Source organism: Oncorhynchus mykiss, unplaced genomic scaffold (assembly GCF_013265735.2).
Source record: "Oncorhynchus mykiss isolate Arlee unplaced genomic scaffold, USDA_OmykA_1.1 un_scaffold_140, whole genome shotgun sequence".
In the NCBI taxonomy this organism is placed as follows: Eukaryota; Metazoa; Chordata; class Actinopteri; order Salmoniformes; family Salmonidae; genus Oncorhynchus; species Oncorhynchus mykiss.
The window spans coordinates 896,648-917,500 of NW_023493664.1; the positions used below are offsets into that span (position 1 = coordinate 896,648).

At 37.0% G+C, this 20,853-nt stretch overlaps 1 protein-coding gene across 9 annotated transcripts in view; it reads right to left on the minus strand.

Moving 5' to 3' along the window:
- The window catches only part of LOC110516334 (trinucleotide repeat-containing gene 18 protein), a 103,118-nt gene that overhangs the window by 41,286 nt on the left and 40,979 nt on the right, over positions 1-20,853 (minus strand). For 8 of the 9 annotated variants that reach the window (XR_005041776.1, XM_036972321.1, XM_036972320.1 and 5 more), the window contains 6 exons: positions 8,761-9,834; positions 6,883-7,031; positions 5,491-5,627; positions 5,242-5,361; positions 2,938-3,091; positions 2,127-2,358 (listed from right to left, as the gene is read on the minus strand). Coding sequence is in view for 8 of the 9 variants with exons in the window: in XM_036972321.1 (XP_036828216.1) it covers positions 2,127-2,358; positions 2,938-3,091; positions 5,242-5,361; positions 5,491-5,627; positions 6,883-7,031; positions 8,761-9,834 (1,866 nt within the window). In the remaining variant the exon portion in view is untranslated. The remainder of the gene's footprint in view (positions 1-2,126; positions 2,359-2,937; positions 3,092-5,241; positions 5,362-5,490; positions 5,628-6,882; positions 7,032-8,760; positions 9,835-20,853) is intronic. The other variant, XM_036972319.1, reaches the window with a different exon arrangement.

Sequence of the window (20,853 nt, forward strand, 5' to 3'; positions counted from 1 at the left end):
TTCTTACCAGAAAGATGTTTGTTTCTGTCAGCGCGATGCGTGGAGAAACCCGTTGGCTGCACCGCTTCGGATAGAGTCTCTCCAGTGAGCCATGTTTCAGTGAAGCAAAGGACGTTACAGTCTCTGATGTCCCTCTGGAATGCTACCCTTGCTCGGATTTCATCAACCTTGTTGTCAAGAGACTGGACATTGGCAAGAAGAATGCTAGGGAGTGGTGCACGATGTGCCCGTCTCCGGAGTCTGACCAGAAGACCGCCTCGTTTCCCTCTCTTTCGGAGTCGTTTTTTTGGGTCGCTGCATGGAATCCACTCCGTTGTCCTGTTTGTAAGGCAGAACACAGGATCCGCGTCGCGAAAAACATATTCTTGGTCGTACTGACGGTGAGTTGACGCTGATCTTATATTCAGTAGTTCTTCTCGACTGTATGTAATGAAACCTAAGATGACCTGGGGTACTAATGTAAGAAATAACACGTAAAAAAAAAAAAAACACTGCATAGTTTCCTAGGAACGCGAAGCGAGGCGGCCATCTCTGTCGGCGCCGGAACGGAAGTTAATATATTCGGATGGCTAGGTGATGGCTAGGTGGGACAACCACATATCACAGGCATAGTACAATAAGAACCCATTTCCTTAAGAAAGTATAATATTGGCACGGACTCTACTGTCCTACACGACACAACCAACAGGATGTGGACACCTGCTGGTCCAACATCTCATTCATAAATCATTAATATGGAGTTGGTCCCCCTTTGAGTCATTTTTTCAATTCATCACAAAGGTGTTCGATGGGGTTGAGGTCAGGGCTCTGTGCAGGCCAGTCAAGTTCTTCCACACCGATCGACAAACTATTTCTTTATGGACCTCACTTTGTGAGCGGGGGAATTGTCATGCTGAAACAGGAAAGGGCCTTCCGTTAAGATTTCCCTTCACTGGAACTAAGGGGCCCGAACCATGAAAAACAGACCATTATTCCTCCTCCACCAAACTTTACAGTTGGCACTATGCATTGGGGCAGGTAGCGTTCTCCTGGCATCCGCCAAACCCAGATTCGTCCGTCGGACTGCCAGATGGTGAAGCGTGATTCATCACTCCAGACAATGCGTTTCCACTGCTCCAGAGTCCAATGGCAGCGAGCTTTACACCACTCCAGCCCACGCCTGGTTTACACCACTCCAGCCCACGCTTGGTTTACACCACTCCAGCCCACGCTTGGTCTACACCACTCCAGCCCACGCCTGGTTTACACCACTCCAGCCCACGCTTGGTCTACACCACTCCAGCCCACGCCTGGTTTACACCACTCCAGCCCACGCTTGGTCTACACCACTCCAGCCCACGCTTGGTCTACACCACTCCAGCCGACGCCTGGTCTACACCACTCCAGCCCACGCTTGGTCTACACCACTCCAGCCCACGCTTGGTCTACACCACTCCAGCCCACGCTTGGTCTACACCACTCCAGCCCACGCTTGGTCTACACCACTCCAGCCCACGCCTGGTTTACACCACTCCAGCCCACGCTTGGTCTACACCACTCCAGCCCACGCCTGGTCTACACCACTCCAGCCCACGCTTGGTCTACACCACTCCAGCCCACGCCTGGTATACACCACTCCAGCCCACGCTTGGTCTACACCACTCCAGCCCACGCCTGGTTGACACCACTCCAGCCCACGCCTGACATTGAGCATGGTGATCTTAGGCTTGTGTGCGGCTGCTCAGCCATGGAAACCCATTTCATGAAGCTTACAATAACACACACACACCACAATAACACACACCCCACAATAACACACACACCACAATAACACACACCCCACAATAACACACACACCACAATAACACACACACCCCACAATAACACACACACCCCACAATAACACACACCCCACAATAACGCACACACCCCACAATAACGCACACACCCCACAATAACACACACCCCACAATAACACACACCCCACAATAACACACACACAGTACTAACACACCACAATAACACACACCCCACAATAACACACACCCCACAATAACACACACCCCACAATAACACACATATCTCCTCAGTCTGTACAAGGTTAGGACACACCGACACACACACAGTACTAACAAAGTGTAACTCACTGTAGTCGTAGCTGGAGCGTTGAGAGGAGTGAGGAAGAGGAGGAGAAACCGTCTTCCTCTGACCTCTAACCTTCTGTTTCCCTCCAGACGAGGGGATCACCCCTCCATCCCTCCCGCCGGGGTCAGAGGGCGTCCGGCGGCTGGTACTGAGTACGGACAGGGAGAGAGCTCTGTCCAGGTCACAGGCTAGCTGCTCATGGTCACACAGACCGCCATGACGAGCCTTAAAGACCTGGTGGAGAACACACACACACGCACACCATTACACACACCATTACACACACACCCACACACCATTACACACACCCACCATTACACACACACACAATTACACACACACACACACACATACCATTACAAACACAAACACACCATTACAAACACACACACCATTACACACACACACACCATTACAAACACACACACACCATTACAAACACACACACACCATTACAAACACACACACCATTACAAACACACACACACCATTACAAACACACACACACCATTACAAACACACACACACCATTACAAACACACACACCATTACAAACACACACACACCATTACAAACACACACACACCATTACAAACACACACACACCATTACAAACACACACACACCATTACAAATACACACACCATTACAAACACACACACCATTACAAACACACACACACCATTACAAATACACACACACCATTACAAATACACACACCATTACAAACACACACACCATTACAAACACACACACCATTACACACACACCGAGCCTTAAATGCCTGGTGGAGAGAACACACACACACAGTACCTCCAGAGAGTGACTAGTGGACGGCTCCTGGTCCTGCCAACTCCTCTTCTCTCCTCCTCTTCCTCCCTCCATCTCATCATCCTCCCCTCTGGAACAGTGGAACCTCTTCCTCCCTCCATCCCCCACCTCAGAGTACCGCACTGTCCTGCCCGGCCTGACACACACACACGTTAGGAAAACACTGTTAAAACTCATTTACAAGTCCAGTCCTCCTCATGAAGAACGCTCAGTGAATGAAACAGTATCAGCCTGTCCTCATTCAGTCTCAATGACAGCTATTAACACAGTATCAGCCTGTCCTCAGTCTCAATGACAGCTATAAACACAGTATCAGGCTGTCCTCATTCAGTCTCAATGACAGCTATAAACACAGTATCAGCCTGTCCTCATTCAGTCTCAATGACAGCTATAAACACACAGAGAAACACAGTATCAGCCTGTCCTCATTCAGTCTCAATGACAGCTATAAACACAGTATCAGCCTGTCCTCATTCAGTCTCAATGACAGCTATAAACACACAGAGAAACACAGTATCAGCCTGTCCTCATTCAGTCTCAATGACAGCTATAAACACACAGAGAAACACAGTATCAGCCTGTCCTCATTCAGTCTCAATGACAGCTATAAACACAGTATCAGCCTGTCCTCAGTCTCAATGACAGCTATAAACACACAGAGAAACACAGTATCAGCCTGTCCTCAGTCTCAATGACAGCTATAAACACACAGAGAAACACAGTATCAGCCTGTCCTCATTCAGTCTCAATGACAGCTATAAACACACAGAGAAACACAGTATCAGCCTGTCCTCATTCAGTCTCAATGACAGCTATAAACACAGAGAAACACAGTATCAGCCTGTCCTCATTCAGTCTCAATGACAGCTATAAACACACAGAGAAACACAGTATCAGCCTGTCCTCATTCAGTCTCAATGACAGCTATAAACACAGTATCAGCCTGTCCTCATTCAGTCTCAATGACAGCTATAAACACAGTATCAGCCTGTCCTCAGTCTCAATGACAGCTATAAACACACAGAGAAACACAGTATCAGCCTGTCCTCATTCAGTCTCAATGACAGCTATAAACACAGTATCAGCCTGTCCTCATTCAGTCTCAATGACAGCTATAAACACAGTATCAGCCTGTCCTCATTCAGTCTCAATGACAGCCATAAACACAGTATCAGCCTGTCCTCATTCAGTCTCAATGACAGCTATAAACACAGTATCAGCCTGTCCTCATTCAGTCTCAATGACAGCTATAAACACACAGAGAAACACAGTATCAGCCTGTCCTCATTCAGTCTCAATGACAGCTATAAACACAGTATCAGCCTGTCCTCATTCAGTCTCAATGACAGCTATAAACACAGTATCAGCCTGTCCTCATTCAGTCTCAATGACAGCTATAAACACACAGAGAAACACAGTATCAGCCTCTCCTCATTCAGTCTCAATGACAGCTATAAACACACAGAGAAACACAGTATCAGCCTCTCCTCATTCAGTCTCAATGACAGCTATAAACACAGTATCAGCCTGTCCTCATTCAGTCTCAATGACAGCTATAAACACAGTATCAGCCTGTCCTCATTCAGTCTCAATGACAGCTATAAACACACAGAGAAACACAGTATCAGCCTGTCCTCATTCAGTCTCAATGACAGCTATAAACACAGTATCAGCCTGTCCTCATTCAGTCTCAATGACAGCTATAAACACAGTATCAGCCTGTCCTCAGTCTCAATGACAGCTATAAACACACAGAGAAACACAGTATCAGCCTGTCCTCATTCAGTCTCAATGACAGCTATAAACACAGAGAAACACAGTATCAGCCTGTCCTCATTCAGTCTCAATGACAGCTATAAACACAGAGAAACACAGTATCAGTATCTCATTTTACATAAGTATTCACACCCGAGTCAATAGCTGTTAGAATCACCTTTGGATTTTACAGCTGAGAGTCTTTCTGGGTAATAATTATAATTGTAATAATAATAGTAATTCTCTTAAGTGCTTAACACACCTGGATTGTACAAAACATTCCCTGTCTTCTTGGTAAGCAACTCCAACCATTTCAACTTGAATCCATGTTAAATTCAGGTTGTGACAACATTTCAACTTTAATCCATGTTAAATTCAGGTTGTGACAACATTTCAACTTTAATCCATGTTAAATTCAGGTTGTGACAACATTTCAACTTTAATCCATGTTAAATTCAGGTTGTGACACAACAAAAGCCTAAGGTTTGTGAAAACACTCTGGAGGCTCATAACAGCAGTCGTTCCACTTACTTCCCTGTCCGGGACTCCATCTTGCCAGGGGGCGTCGCTACACGTTTCCTCTTCCTAGGTCGGCCCCGCCCACGTCTGGTTAGACTCCGCCTCTCCTCCTCCTGCTGCTGCTGAACCTCTCTGAACAGGAAGAGAACAGTGATTAGAGAGGACCTGCCAGTCTGTCTCTCTGTGTGTGTTACTCACTGAGTGTCAGAGCGTCTCTGCAGCTTGTCTAGTTCTGTCTGTCTGTCCGTCTGTCTTACTCACTGGGTGTCAGAGCGTCTCTGCAGCCGGTCCAGTTGTCTCTGTTTGTCCTTGTACTGCCTCTGTAGCTCCGCTAATCTCATCCGATGCTGAGACTCCCCTCCATCACACACCTCCAGACACAGCTTACTGAAGAGCTGCTGGACACACACACACACACACACACAGTGTGTTACCTCCTGTGGGTCTGTCCTCATCCCCCCAGGTCTACAGTCTGGTATCTCCTGTAGGTCTGTCCTCATCCCCCCCAGGTCTACAGTCTGGTATCTCCTGTAGGTCTGTCCTCATCCCCCCAGGTCTACAGTCTGGTACCTCCTGTGGGTCTGTCCTCATCCCCCCAGGTCTACAGTCTGGTACCTCCTGTGGGTCTGTCCTCATCCCCCCAGGTCTACAGTCTGGTACCTCCTGTGGGTCTGTCCTCATCTCCCCAGGTCTACAGTCTGGTATCTCCTGTAGGTCTGTCCTCATCCCCCCAGGTCTACAGTCTGGTACCTCCTGTGGGTCTGTCCTCATCCCCCCAGGTCTACAGTCTGGTACCTCCTGTGGGTCTGTCCTCATCCCCCCAGGTCTACAGTCTGGTACCTCCTGTGGGTCTGTCCTCATCCCCCCAGGTCTACAGTCTGGTATCTCCTGTAGGTCTGTCCTCATCCCCCCAGGTCTACAGTCTGGTACCTCCTGTGGGTCTGTCCTCATCCCCCCAGGTCTACAGTCTGGTACCTCCTGTGGGTTTGTCCTCATCCCCCCCAGGTCTACAGTCTGGTATCTCCTGTAGGTCTGTCCTCATCCCCCCAGGTCTACAGTCTGGTACCTCCTGTGGGTCTGTCCTCATCCCCCCCAGGTCTACAGTCTGGTACCTCCTGTGGGTCTGTCCTCATCCCCCCCAGGTCTACAGTCTGGTACCTCCTGTGGGTCTGTCCTCATCCCCCCAGGTCTACAGTCTGGTATCTCCTGTAGGTCTGTCCTCATCCCCCCAGGTCTACAGTCTGGTACCTCCTGTGGGTCTGTCCTCATCCCCCCAGGTCTACAGTCTGGTACCTCCTGTGGGTCTGTCCTCATCCCCCCAGGTCTACAGTCTGGCACCTCCTGTGGGTCTGCCCTCATCCCCCCAGGTCTACAGTCTGGTATCTCCTGTAGGTCTGTCCTCATCCCCCCAGGTCTACAGTCTGGTACCTCCTGTGGGTCTGTCCTCATCCCCCCAGGTCTACAGTCTGGTACCTCCTGTGGGTCTGTCCTCATCCCCCCAGGTCTACAGTCTGGTACCTCCTGTGGGTCTGTCCTCATCCCCCCAGGTCTACAGTCTGGTACCTCCTGTGGGTCTGTCCTCATCCCCCCAGGTCTACAGTCTGGTACCTCCTGTGGGTCTGTCCTCATCCCCCCAGGTCTACAGTCTGGTACCTCCTGTGGGTCTGTCCTCATCCTCCAGCTGTAGGTCTTGCTGGGGTGTAGTTGTCTGGGGAGGTCGATGTGAGACTGGCTCTCAATGGCCTCCAGCAACACCTTTCTACCTGCCTCTAACAGGCTGTCAAGACCACACAACACCTCACCTACACACACACACACACACACACACACACACAGAAACAGACACACACAGAGAGAAACATACACACACACAGAGAAACAGACAGACAAACACAGAGAGAGAAACAGACACACACACACACAGAGAAACAGACAGACAAACACAGAGAGAAACAGACACACACACACACAGAGAAACAGACACACACACAGAGAGAAACAGACACACACACAGAGAGAAACAGACACACACAGAGAGAAACAGACAAACACAGAGAGAAACAGACACACACAGAGAGAAACAGACAAACACAGAGAGAAACAGACACACACAGAGAGAAACAGACAAACACAGAGAAACAGACACACACACAGAGAGAAACAGACACACACAGAGAGAAACAGACACACACAGAGAGAAACAGACAAACACAGAGAGAAACAGACACACACAGAGAGAAACAGACAAACACAGAGAGAAACAGACACACACACAGAGAGAAACAGACACACACAGAGAGAAACAGACACACACACAGAGCGAAACAGACACACACACAGAGAGAAACAGACACACACACAGAGAGAAACAGACACACACACAGAGAGAAACAGACACACACAGAGAGAAACAGACAGACACAGAGAGAAACAGACACACACACAGAGAGAAACAGACACACACAGAGAGAAACAGACAGACACACACAGAGAGAAACAGACACACACACAGAGAGAAACAGACAGACAAACACAGAGAGAAACAGACAGACAAACACAGAGAGAAACAGACAAACACAGAGAGAAACAGACAGACAGACACACAGAGAGAGAAACAGACAAACACAGAGAGAAACAGACACACACACAGAGAGAAACAGACACACACACAGAGAGAAACAGACAAACACAGAGAGAAACAGACACACACACAGAGAGAAACAGACAGACAAACACAGAGAGAAACAGACACACACAGAGAGAGAAACAGACAGACAAACACAGAGAGAAACAGACACACACACAGAGAGAAACAGACACACACACAGAGAGAGAAACAGACAGACACAGAGAGAAACAGACAGACAAACACAGAGAGAAACAGACACAAACACAGAGAGAAACAGACAGACACAGAGAGAAACAGACACACACAGAGAGAAACAGACAGACAAACACAGAGAGAAACAGACACACACAGAGAGAAACAGACAGACAAACACAGAGAGAAACAGACACACAGAGAGAAACAGACAGACAAACACAGAGAGAAACAGACACACACAGAGAGAAACAGACAAACACAGAGAGAAACAGACACACACAGAGAGAAACAGACACACACAGAGAGAAACAGACACACACAGAGAGAAACAGACAGACAAACACAGAGAGAAACAGACACACACACAGAGAGAAACAGACACACACAGAGAGAAACAGACAGACAAACACAGAGAGAAACAGACACACACACAGAGAGAAACAGACAAACACAGAGAGAAACAGACACACACAGAGAGAAACAGACAGACAGACAGAGAGAAACAGACACACACAGAGAGAAACAGACACAGCATTAGATTCAGTGTAGGAACTTTTTGAATTAGTCACATTCAAACCGTTCTCCCCCTCTCTTCTCCTTCTCCCCCCTCCTTCTCCTCCTTCCCCCTCCCTCCCTCCTTCCTCTCCTCTACCCTCCCTCCTTCCTCTCGCCCCACCTCCTCCTCCTCCTCCCTCCCTCCTCCTCACCCTGCTCCAGCTGTATCCTATCCATCTCTAGTGAGGCCATGTCGCTGAGTAGAGTCATCCCCTCCAGAGCCCAGACCTCCAGACACCCAGGACTGGACACGTCTCTCCCCAGTGAGGAGGCCTCTGTCTGGGGCAGGGTGGGTAGGGCAGGGGGGGCAGCCTGGGGCATCTGACTGGCAGCAAACAGCGTCATCATACCAGCCATGGGGTCATCAGGGACGATGTTTAGAGGGGAGGGAGAGGGAGGGCAGGGAGAGGGGGGGGGAGGAGCGGATGCGTGTGTGTCGGGGCTGGGTCTAAAGGCCGGTCGCTCGGAGCTTGCCGTGGTGCATGATGGGTAATGGGCGGGGCTCGACTTCTCTGTGACCTCTGGTTTAGTCTCCACCTTCGGGACGGACGGTGGAAGCTGATAGGCTCCTCGGCAGCCGTAGGTCAACACCTCCATCTTGACCGCTCCTGCCTCCTCCTCTTCCTCCTCGGTCTGTTGTTCTTGTGGCTGTGTGGATGGTAGAGGAGGACAGGGCTGGGGGGCTGAGGGAAGGCTAACACTGGTGTGTTTGTGTGGCTGTGTGGATGGTAGAGGAGGACAGGGCTTGGGGGCTGAGGGGAGGCTAACACTGGTGTGTTTGTGTGGCTGTGTGGATGGTAGAGGAGGACAGGGCTGGGGGGCTGAGTGGAGGCTGGTGTGTTTGTGTGGGTGTGTAAGGCTGGGATGTGTGTGTAATTGTGTGTGTGTGTGGGTGAGATGTGTGTGTTTGAGGCTTGACTCTCCGTCTCTCTCTATTTGGCTGAGGGTTGGAGGGCTGGAGGTCCGGAGCTGAGGGTCCAGGGCAGCAGGACTCATGCCCAGCTGGGGTGGCTCCTGGTCGGGGTCATGCTTCAGCGTGGTCCCCTGGTCTGGCCGGAGTTCCAGGCCCCGAGGCTTGGCGTCTGGAGCTGTGGCCCGGAGAAGAGGCGGCAGGGAGGAGACCGAGGGGTGTTTGTTACCCCCTGCTGGTTGGGGGAGGGGGCGGGGGGGGAATAGGGCGCTGAACGGCGCGGTGATGGACTGGTAACGGTAACCAGGGGTGATATCTGTCCACACACAAACACAGGGACAGGTAAATAACACGCATGATCCCTCTCATCAAGCAGTGGTGCATATAGAGAGACCGGTCATATAGAGAGACCGGTCATCTAGAGAGACCGGTCATCTAGAGAGACCGGTCATCTAGAGAGACCGGTCATCTAGAGAGACCGGTCATCTGGAGAGACCGGTCATATGGAGAGACCGGTCATATAGAGAGACCGGTCATATAGAGAGACCGGTCATATAGAGAGACCGGTCATATAGAGAGACCGGTCATATAGAGAGACCGGTCATATAGAGAGACCGGTTATATAGAGAGACCGGTCATATAGAGAGACCGGTCATATAGAGAGACCGGTCATATAGAGAGACCGGTCATATAGAGAGACCGGTCATATAGAGAGACCGGTCATATAGAGAGACCGGTCATATAGAGAGACCGGTCATATAGAGAGACCGGTCATATAGAGACTGGTTATAGAGAGACCGGTTATATAGAGAGACCGGTCATATAGAGAGACCGGTTATCTAGAGAGACCGGTCATATAGAGAGACCGGTTATATAGAGAGACCGGTCATATAGAGAGACCGGTTATCTAGAGAGACCGGTCATATAGAGAGACCGGTTATATAGAGAGACCGGTCATATAGAGAGACCGGTCATATAGAGAGACCGGTCATATAGAGAGACCGGTCATATAGAGAGACCGGTCATATAGAGAGACCGGTCATATAGAGAGACCGGTTATATAGAGACCGGTCATATAGAGAGACCGGTCATATAGAGAGACCGGTTATATAGAGAGACCGGTCATATAGAGAGACCGGTCATATAGAGAGACCGGTCATATGGAGAGACCGGTCATATAGAGAGACCGGTTATATAGAGACCGGTCATATAGAGAGACCGGTCATATAGAGAGACCGGTCATATAGAGAGACCGGTCATATAGAGAGACCGGTCATATAGAGAGACCGGTCATATAGAGAGACCGGTCATATAGAGAGACCGGTTATATAGAGAGACCGGTCATATAGAGACAACAAAACAGAATTTAACAGAATAGAAGAGACTAGAATTCAACAAGAGAATAGAATTCAACAATAGAATTCAACAAGAGAATAAGAGAATAGAATTCAATTAGAGAATAAGAGAATAGAATTCAATTAGAGAATAAGAGAATAGAATTCAATTAGAGAATAAGAGAATAGAATTCAATTAGAGAATAAGAGAATAGAATTCAATTAGAGAATAAGAGAATAGAATTCAATTAGAGAATAAGAGAATAGAATTCAACAAGAGCAGAGAATATAATTCAATTAGAGAATAAGAGAATAGAATTCAATTAGAGAATAAGAGAATAGAATTCAATTAGAGAATAAGAGAATAGAATTCAATTAGAGAATAAGAGAATAGAATTCAATTAGAGAATAAGAGAATAGAATTCAATTAGAGAATAAGAGAATAGAATTCAATTAGAGAATAAGAGAATAGAATTCAATTAGAGAATAAGAGAATAGAATTCAATTAGAGAATAAGAGAATAGAATTCAACAAGAGAAGAGAATATAATTCAATTAGAGAATACAATAATATAATTCAATTAGAGAATAAGAGAATAGAATTCAATGAGAATAGAATTCAATTAGAGAATAAGAGAATAGAATTCAACAGAACAACTATAGAATAAGAGAATAGAATTCAACAGAACAACTATAGAATAAGATAATATAATTCAACAGAACAATAGAATAACTGAATAAAATAGAATACAATAGAATAACAGAATAGAATGTAACAGAATAGAATGTAAAAATAGAATACAATATAATAACAGAATAGAATGTAACAGAATAGAATGTAAAAATAGAATACAATATAATAACAGAATAGAATGTAACAGAATAGAATGTAAAAATAGAATACAACACTAGAATACAACACTATATAATAACAGAATATAATATAATACAACAATAGAATATCATAATATAATGTAACAGAATAAAATATAATACAATAGAATAACAGAATAGAATGTAAAAATAGAATACAACAATAGAATGTAACAGAATAGAATATAATTCAATAGAATACCAGAACAGAATGTAACGGAATAGAATGTAGCAGAATAGAATGTAACAGAATAGAATGTAACAGAATAGAATGTAACAGAATATAATGTAACAGAATAGAACATAACAATAGAATATAACAGAATAGAACATAACAATAGAATGTAACAGAATAGAACATAACAATAGAATGTAACAGAATATAACATAACAATAGAATATAACAGAATAGAACATAACAATAGAATGTAACAGAATAGAACATAACAATAGAATGTAACAGAATATAACATAACAATAGAATGTAACAGAATATAGCATAACAATAGAATATAACAGAATATAACATAACAATAGAATGTAACAGAATATAACATAACAATAGAATATAACAGAATAGAACATAACAATAGAATGTAACAGAATAGAACATAACAATAGAATGTAACAGAATATAACATAACAATAGAATGTAACAGAATATAACATAACAATAGAATGTAACAGAATAGAACATAACAATAGAATGTAACAGAATAGAATGTAAAAATAGAATACAACACTAGAATACAACACTATATAATAACAGAATATAATATAATACAACAATAGAATATCATAATATAATGTAACAGAATAAAATATAATACAATAGAATAACAGAATAGAATGTAAAAATAGAATACAACAATAGAATGTAACAGAATAGAATATAATTCAATAGAATACCAGAACAGAATGTAACGGAATAGAATGTAGCAGAATAGAATGTAACAGAATAGAATGTAACAGAATAGAATGTAACAGAATATAATGTAACAGAATAGAACATAACAATAGAATATAACAGAATAGAACATAACAATAGAATATAACAGAATATAACATAACAATACAATGTAACAGAATATAACATAACAATAGAATGTAACAGAATATAACATAACAATAGAATATAACATAACAATAGAATATAACATAACAATAGAATGTAACAGAATAGAACATAACAATAGAATGTAACATAACAATAGAATGTAACAGAATAGAACATAACAATAGAATGTAACAGAATAGAACATAACAATAGAATGTAACAGAATATAACATAACAATAGAATATAACAGAATAGAACATAATAGAATAGAACATAACAATAGAATGTAACAGAATATAACATAACAATAGAATATAACAGAATAGAACATAATAGAATAGAACATAACAATAGAATGTAACAGAATATAACATAACAATAGAATGTAACAGAATAGAACATAACAATAGAATATAACAGAATAGAATATAACAATAGAATGTAACAGAATAGAACATAACAATAGAATATAACAGAATAGAACATAACAATAGAATGTAACAGAATAGAACATAACAATAGAATATAACAGAATATAACATAATAGAATAGAACATAACAATAGAATGTAACATAATATAACATAACAATAGAATATAACAGAATAGAACATAACAATAGAATGTAACAGAATAGAACATAACAATAGAATGTAACATAACAATAGAATGTAACAGAATAGAACATAACAATAGAATGTAACAGAATAGAACATAACAATAGAATGTAACAGAATATAACATAACAATAGAATATAACAGAATAGAACATAACAATAGAATATAACAGAATAGAACATAACAATAGAATGTAACAGAATAGAACATAACAATAGAATATAACAGAATATAACATAACAATAGAATATAACAGAATAGAACATAACAATACAATGTAACAGAATATAACATAACAATAGAATGTAACAGAATAGAACATAATAGAATGTAACAGAATAGAACATAACAATAGAATATAACAGAATATAACATAACAATAGAATGTAACAGAATAGAACATAACAATAGAATGTAACATAACAATAGAATGTAACAGAATAGAACATAACAATAGAATGTAACAGAATATAACATAACAATAGAATATAACAGAATAGAACATAATAGAATAGAACATAACAATAGAATGTAACAGAATATAACATAACAATAGAATATAACAGAATAGAACATAATAGAATAGAACATAACAATAGAATGTAACAGAATAGAACATAACAATAGAATGTAACAGAATAGAACATAACAATAGAATGTAACAGAATATAACATAACAATAGAATGTAACAGAATAGAACAGAATAGAACATAACAATAGAATGTAACAGAATAGAACATAACAATAGAATGTAACAGAATAGAACATAACAATAGAATGTAACAGAATAGAACATAACAATAGAATGTAACATAATAGAACATAACAATAGAATGTAACAGAATAGAACATAACAATAGAATGTAACAGAATAGAACATAACAATAGAATATAACAGAATATAACATAACAATAGAATGTAACAGAATAGAACATAACAATAGAATGTAACATAACAATAGAATGTAACAGAATAGAACATAACAATAGAATGTAACAGAATAGAACATAACAATAGAATGTAACAGAATATAACATAACAATAGAATATAACAGAATAGAACATAATAGAATAGAACATAACAATAGAATGTAACAGAATATAACATAACAATAGAATATAACAGAATAGAACATAATAGAATAGAACATAACAATAGAATGTAACAGAATATAACATAACAATAGAATGTAACAGAATAGAACATAACAATAGAATGTAACAGAATAGAACATAACAATAGAATGTAACAGAATATAACATAACAATAGAATGTAACAGAATAGAACAGAATAGAACATAACAATAGAATGTAACAGAATGTAACAGAATAGAACATAACATAACAATAGAATGTAACAGAATAGAACATAACAATAGAATGTAACAGAATAGAACATAACAATAGAATGTAACAGAATAGAACATAACAATAGAATGTAACAGAATAGAACATAACAATAGAATGTAACAGAATAGAACATAACAATAGAATGTAACAGAATAGAACATAACAATAGAATGTAACAGAATAGAACATAACAATAGAATGTAACAGAATAGAACATAACAATAGAATGTAACAGAATAGAACATAACAATAGAATGTAACAGAATAGAACATAACAATAGAATGTAACAGAATAGAACATAACAATAGAATGTAACAGAATAGAACATAACAATAGAATGTAACAGAATAGAACATAACAATAGAATGTAACAGAATATAACATAACAATAGAATGTAACAGAATAGAACATAACAATAGAATGTAACAGAATAGAATGTAACAGAATAGAATATAACAATAGAATGTAACAGAATAGAATGTAACAATAGAATGTAACAGAATAGAATGTAACAGAATAGAACATAACAATAGAATGTAACAGAATAGAACATAACAATAGAATATAACAGAATAGAATGTAACAGAATAGAACATAACAATAGAATGTAACAGAATAGAACATAACAATAGAATGTAACAGAATAGAACATAACAATAGAATATAACAGAATAGAACATAACAATAGAATGTAACAGAATAGAACATAACAATAGAATGTAACAGAATAGAACATAACAATAGAATGTAACAGAATAGAACATAACAATAGAATGTAACAGAATATAACATAACAATAGAATGTAACAGAATATAACATAACAATAGAATGTAACAGAATAGAACATAACAATAGAATGTAACAGAATAGAATGTAACAGAATAGAATATAACAGAATAGAACATAACAATAGAATGTAACAGAATAGAATATAACAGAATAGAACATAACAATAGAATGTAACAGAATAGAACATAATAGAATAGAACATAACAATAGAATGTAACAGAATAGAACATAACAATAGAATGTAACAGAATAGAACATAACAATAGAATGTAACAGAATATAACATAACAATAGAATGTAACAGAGTAGAACATAACAATAGAATGTAACAGAATAGAACATAACAATAGAATGTAACAGAATAGAACATAACAATAGAATGTAACAGAATATAACATAACAATAGAATGTAACAGAATATAACATAACAATAGAATGTAACAGAATAGAACAATACAATAGAATATAACATAACAATAGAATATAACATAACAATAGAATGTAACAGAATAGAACATAACAATAGAATGTAACAGAATAGAATGTAACAGAATAGAACATAATAGAATAGAACATAACAATAGAATGTAACAGAATAGAACATAACAATAGAATGTAACAGAATAGAATGTAACAGAATAGAATATAACAGAATAGAACATAACAATAGAATGTAACAGAATAGAATATAACAGAATAGAACATAACAATAGAATGTAACAGAATAGAACATAATAGAATAGAACATAACAATAGAATGTAACAGAATATAACATAACAATAGAATGTAACAGAATAGAATGTAACAGAATTTAACATAACAATAGAATGTAACAGAATAGAATGTAACAGAATATAACATAACAATAGAATGTAACAGAATATAACATAACAATAGAATGTAACAGAATAGAACATAACAATAGAATGTAACAGAATAGAATGTAACAGAATAGAATATAACAGAATAGAACATAACAATAGAATGTAACAGAATAGAATATAACAGAATAGAACATAACAATAGAATGTAACAGAATAGAACATAATAGAATAGAACATAACAATAGAATGTAACAGAATAGAACATAACAATAGAATGTAACAGAATAGAATGTAACAGAATAGAATATAACAGAATAGAACATAACAATAGAATGTAACAGAATAGAATATAACAGAATAGAACATAACAATAGAATGTAACAGAATAGAATATAACAGAATAGAACATAACAATAGAATGTAACAGAATAGAACATAATAGAATAGAACATAACAATAGAATGTAACAGAATAGAACATAACAATAGAATGTAACAGAATAGAATGTAACAGAATAGAACATAACAATAGAATGTAACAGAATAGAACATAACAATAGAATGTAACAGAATAGAACATAATAGAATAGAACATAACAATAGAATGTAACAGAATAGAACATAACAATAGAATGTAACAGAATAGAATGTAACAGAATAGAATATAACAGAATAGAACATAACAATAGAATGTAACAGAATAGAATATAACAGAATAGAACATAACAATAGAATGTAACAGAATATAACATAACAATAGAATGTAACAGAATAGAACATAACAATAGAATGTAACAGAATAGAATGTAACAGAATATAACATAACAATAGAATGTAACAGAATAGAACATAACAATAGAATGTAACAGAATAGAACATAACAATAGAATGTAACAGAATAGAACATAACAATAGAATGTAACAGAATAGAATGTAACAGAATAGAATATAACAATAGAATATAACAGAATAGAATGTAACAGAATAGAATATAACAATAGAATAACAGAATAGAACATAACAATAGAATGTAACAGAATAGAACATAACAATAGAATGTAACAGAATAGAACATAACAATAGAATGTAACAGAATAGAACATAACAATAGAATGTAACAGAATAGAATGTAACAGAATATAACATAACAATAGAATGTAACAGAATAGAATGTAACAGAATAGAATATAACAATAGAATGTAACAGAATAGAATGTAACAATAGAATGTAACAGAATAGAATATAACAATAGAATATAACAATAGAATGTAACAGAATAGAATGTAACAATAGAATGTAACAGAATAGAATATAACAATAGAATATAACAATAGAATGTAACAGAATAGAATGTAACAATAGAATATAACAGAATAGAATGTAACAATATAATGTAACAGAATAGAATATAACAATAGAATATAACAGAATAGAATGTAACAATAGAATATAACAGAATAGAATGTAACAATAGAATATAACAATAGAATGTAACAGAATAGAATGTAACAGAATAGAATATAACAATAGAATAGAACAGAATAGAACATAACAATAGAATGTAACAGAATAGAACATAACAATAGAATATAACAGAATAGAACATAATAGAATAGAACATAACAATAGAATGTAACAGAATATAACAGAATAGAACATAACAATAGAATATAACAGAATAGAACATAACAATAGAATGTAACAGAATAGAACATAACAATAGAATGTAACAGAATAGAACATAACAATAGAATGTAACAGAATAGAACATAACAATAGAATGTAACAGAATAGAACATAACAATAGAATGTAACAGAATAGAACATAACAATAGAATGTAACAGAATATAACATAACAATAGAATGTAACAGAATAGAACATAACAATAGAATATAACAGAATAGAACATAACAATAGAATGTAACAGAATAGAATGTAACAGAATAGAATGTAACAATAGAATGTAACAGAATAGAATGTAACAATAGAATGTAACAGAATAGAACATAACAATAGAATGTAACAGAATATAACATAACAATAGAATGTAACAGAATAGAACATAACAATAGAATGTAACAGAATAGAACATAACAATAGAATGTAACAGAATAGAACATAACAATAGAATGTAACAGAATATAACATAACAATAGAATGTAACAATAGAATGTAACAGAATAGAACATAACAATAGAATGTAACAGAATAGAACATAACAATAGAATGTAACAGAATAGAACATAACAATAGAATGTAACAGAATATAACATAACAATAGAATGTAACAGAATAGAACATAACAATAGAATGTAACAGAATAGAACATAACAATAGAATGTAACATAATATAACATAACAATAGAATGTAACAGAATATAACATAACAATAGAATGTAACAGAATAGAACATAACAATAGAATGTAACAGAATAGAACATAACAATAGAATGTAACAGAATAGAATGTAACAGAATAGAATATAACAATAGAATGTAACAGAATAGAATGTAACAATAGAATGTAACAGAATAGAATATAACAGAATAGAACATAACAATAGAATGTAACAGAATAGAACATAATAGAATAGAACATAACAATAGAATGTAACAGAATAGAACATAACAATAGAATGTAACAGAATAGAATGTAACAGAATAGAATATAACAGAATAGAACATAACAATAGAATGTAACAGAATAGAATATAACAGAATAGAACATAACAATAGAATGTAACAGAATAGAATATAACAGAATAGAACATAACAATAGAATGTAACAGAATAGAACATAATAGAATAGAACATAACAATAGAATGTAACAGAATAGAACATAACAATAGAATGTAACAGAATAGAATATAACAGAATAGAATATAACAATAGAATGTAACAGAATAGAACATAACAATAGAATGTAACAGAATAGAACATAATAGAATAGAACATAACAATAGAATGTAACAGAATAGAACATAACAATAGAATGTAACAGAATAGAATGTAACAGAATAGAATATAACAGAATAGAACATAACAATAGAATGTAACAGAATAGAATATAACAGAATAGAACATAACAATAGAATGTAACAGAATATAACATAACAATAGAATGTAACAGAATAGAACATAACAATAGAATGTAACAGAATAGAATGTAACAGAATATAACATAACAATAGAATGTAACAGAATAGAACATAACAATAGAATGTAACAGAATAGAACATAACAATAGAATGTAACAGAATAGAACATAACAATAGAATGTAACAGAATAGAATGTAACAGAATAGAATATAACAATAGAATATAACAGAATAGAATGTAACAGAATAGAATATAACAATAGAATAACAGAATAGAACATAACAATAGAATGTAACAGAATAGAACATAACAATAGAATGTAACAGAATAGAACATAACAATAGAATGTAACAGAATAGAACATAACAATAGAATGTAACAGAATAGAATGTAACAGAATATAACATAACAATAGAATGTAACAGAATAGAATGTAACAGAATAGAATATAACAATAGAATGTAACAGAATAGAATGTAACAATAGAATGTAACAGAATAGAATATAACAATAGAATATAACAATAGAATGTAACAGAATAGAATGTAACAATAGAATGTAACAGAATAGAATATAACAATAGAATATAACAATAGAATGTAACAGAATAGAATGTAACAATAGAATATAACAGAATAGAATGTAACAATATAATGTAACAGAATAGAATATAACAATAGAATATAACAGAATAGAATGTAACAATAGAATATAACAGAATAGAATGTAACAATAGAATATAACAATAGAATGTAACAGAATAGAATGTAACAGAATAGAATATAACAATAGAATAGAACAGAATAGAACATAACAATAGAATGTAACAGAATAGAACATAACAATAGAATATAACAGAATAGAACATAATAGAATAGAACATAACAATAGAATGTAACAGAATATAACAGAATAGAACATAACAATAGAATATAACAGAATAGAACATAACAATAGAATGTAACAGAATAGAACATAACAATAGAATGTAACAGAATAGAACATAACAATAGAATGTAACAGAATAGAACATAACAATAGAATGTAACAGAATAGAACATAACAATAGAATGTAACAGAATAGAACATAACAATAGAATGTAACAGAATATAACATAACAATAGAATGTAACAGAATAGAACATAACAATAGAATATAACAGAATAGAACATAACAATAGAATGTAACAGAATAGAATGTAACAGAATAGAATGTAACAATAGAATGTAACAGAATAGAATGTAACAATAGAATGTAACAGAATAGAACATAACAATAGAATGTAACAGAATATAACATAACAATAGAATGTAACAGAATAGAACATAACAATAGAATGTAACAGAATAGAACATAACAATAGAATGTAACAGAATAGAACA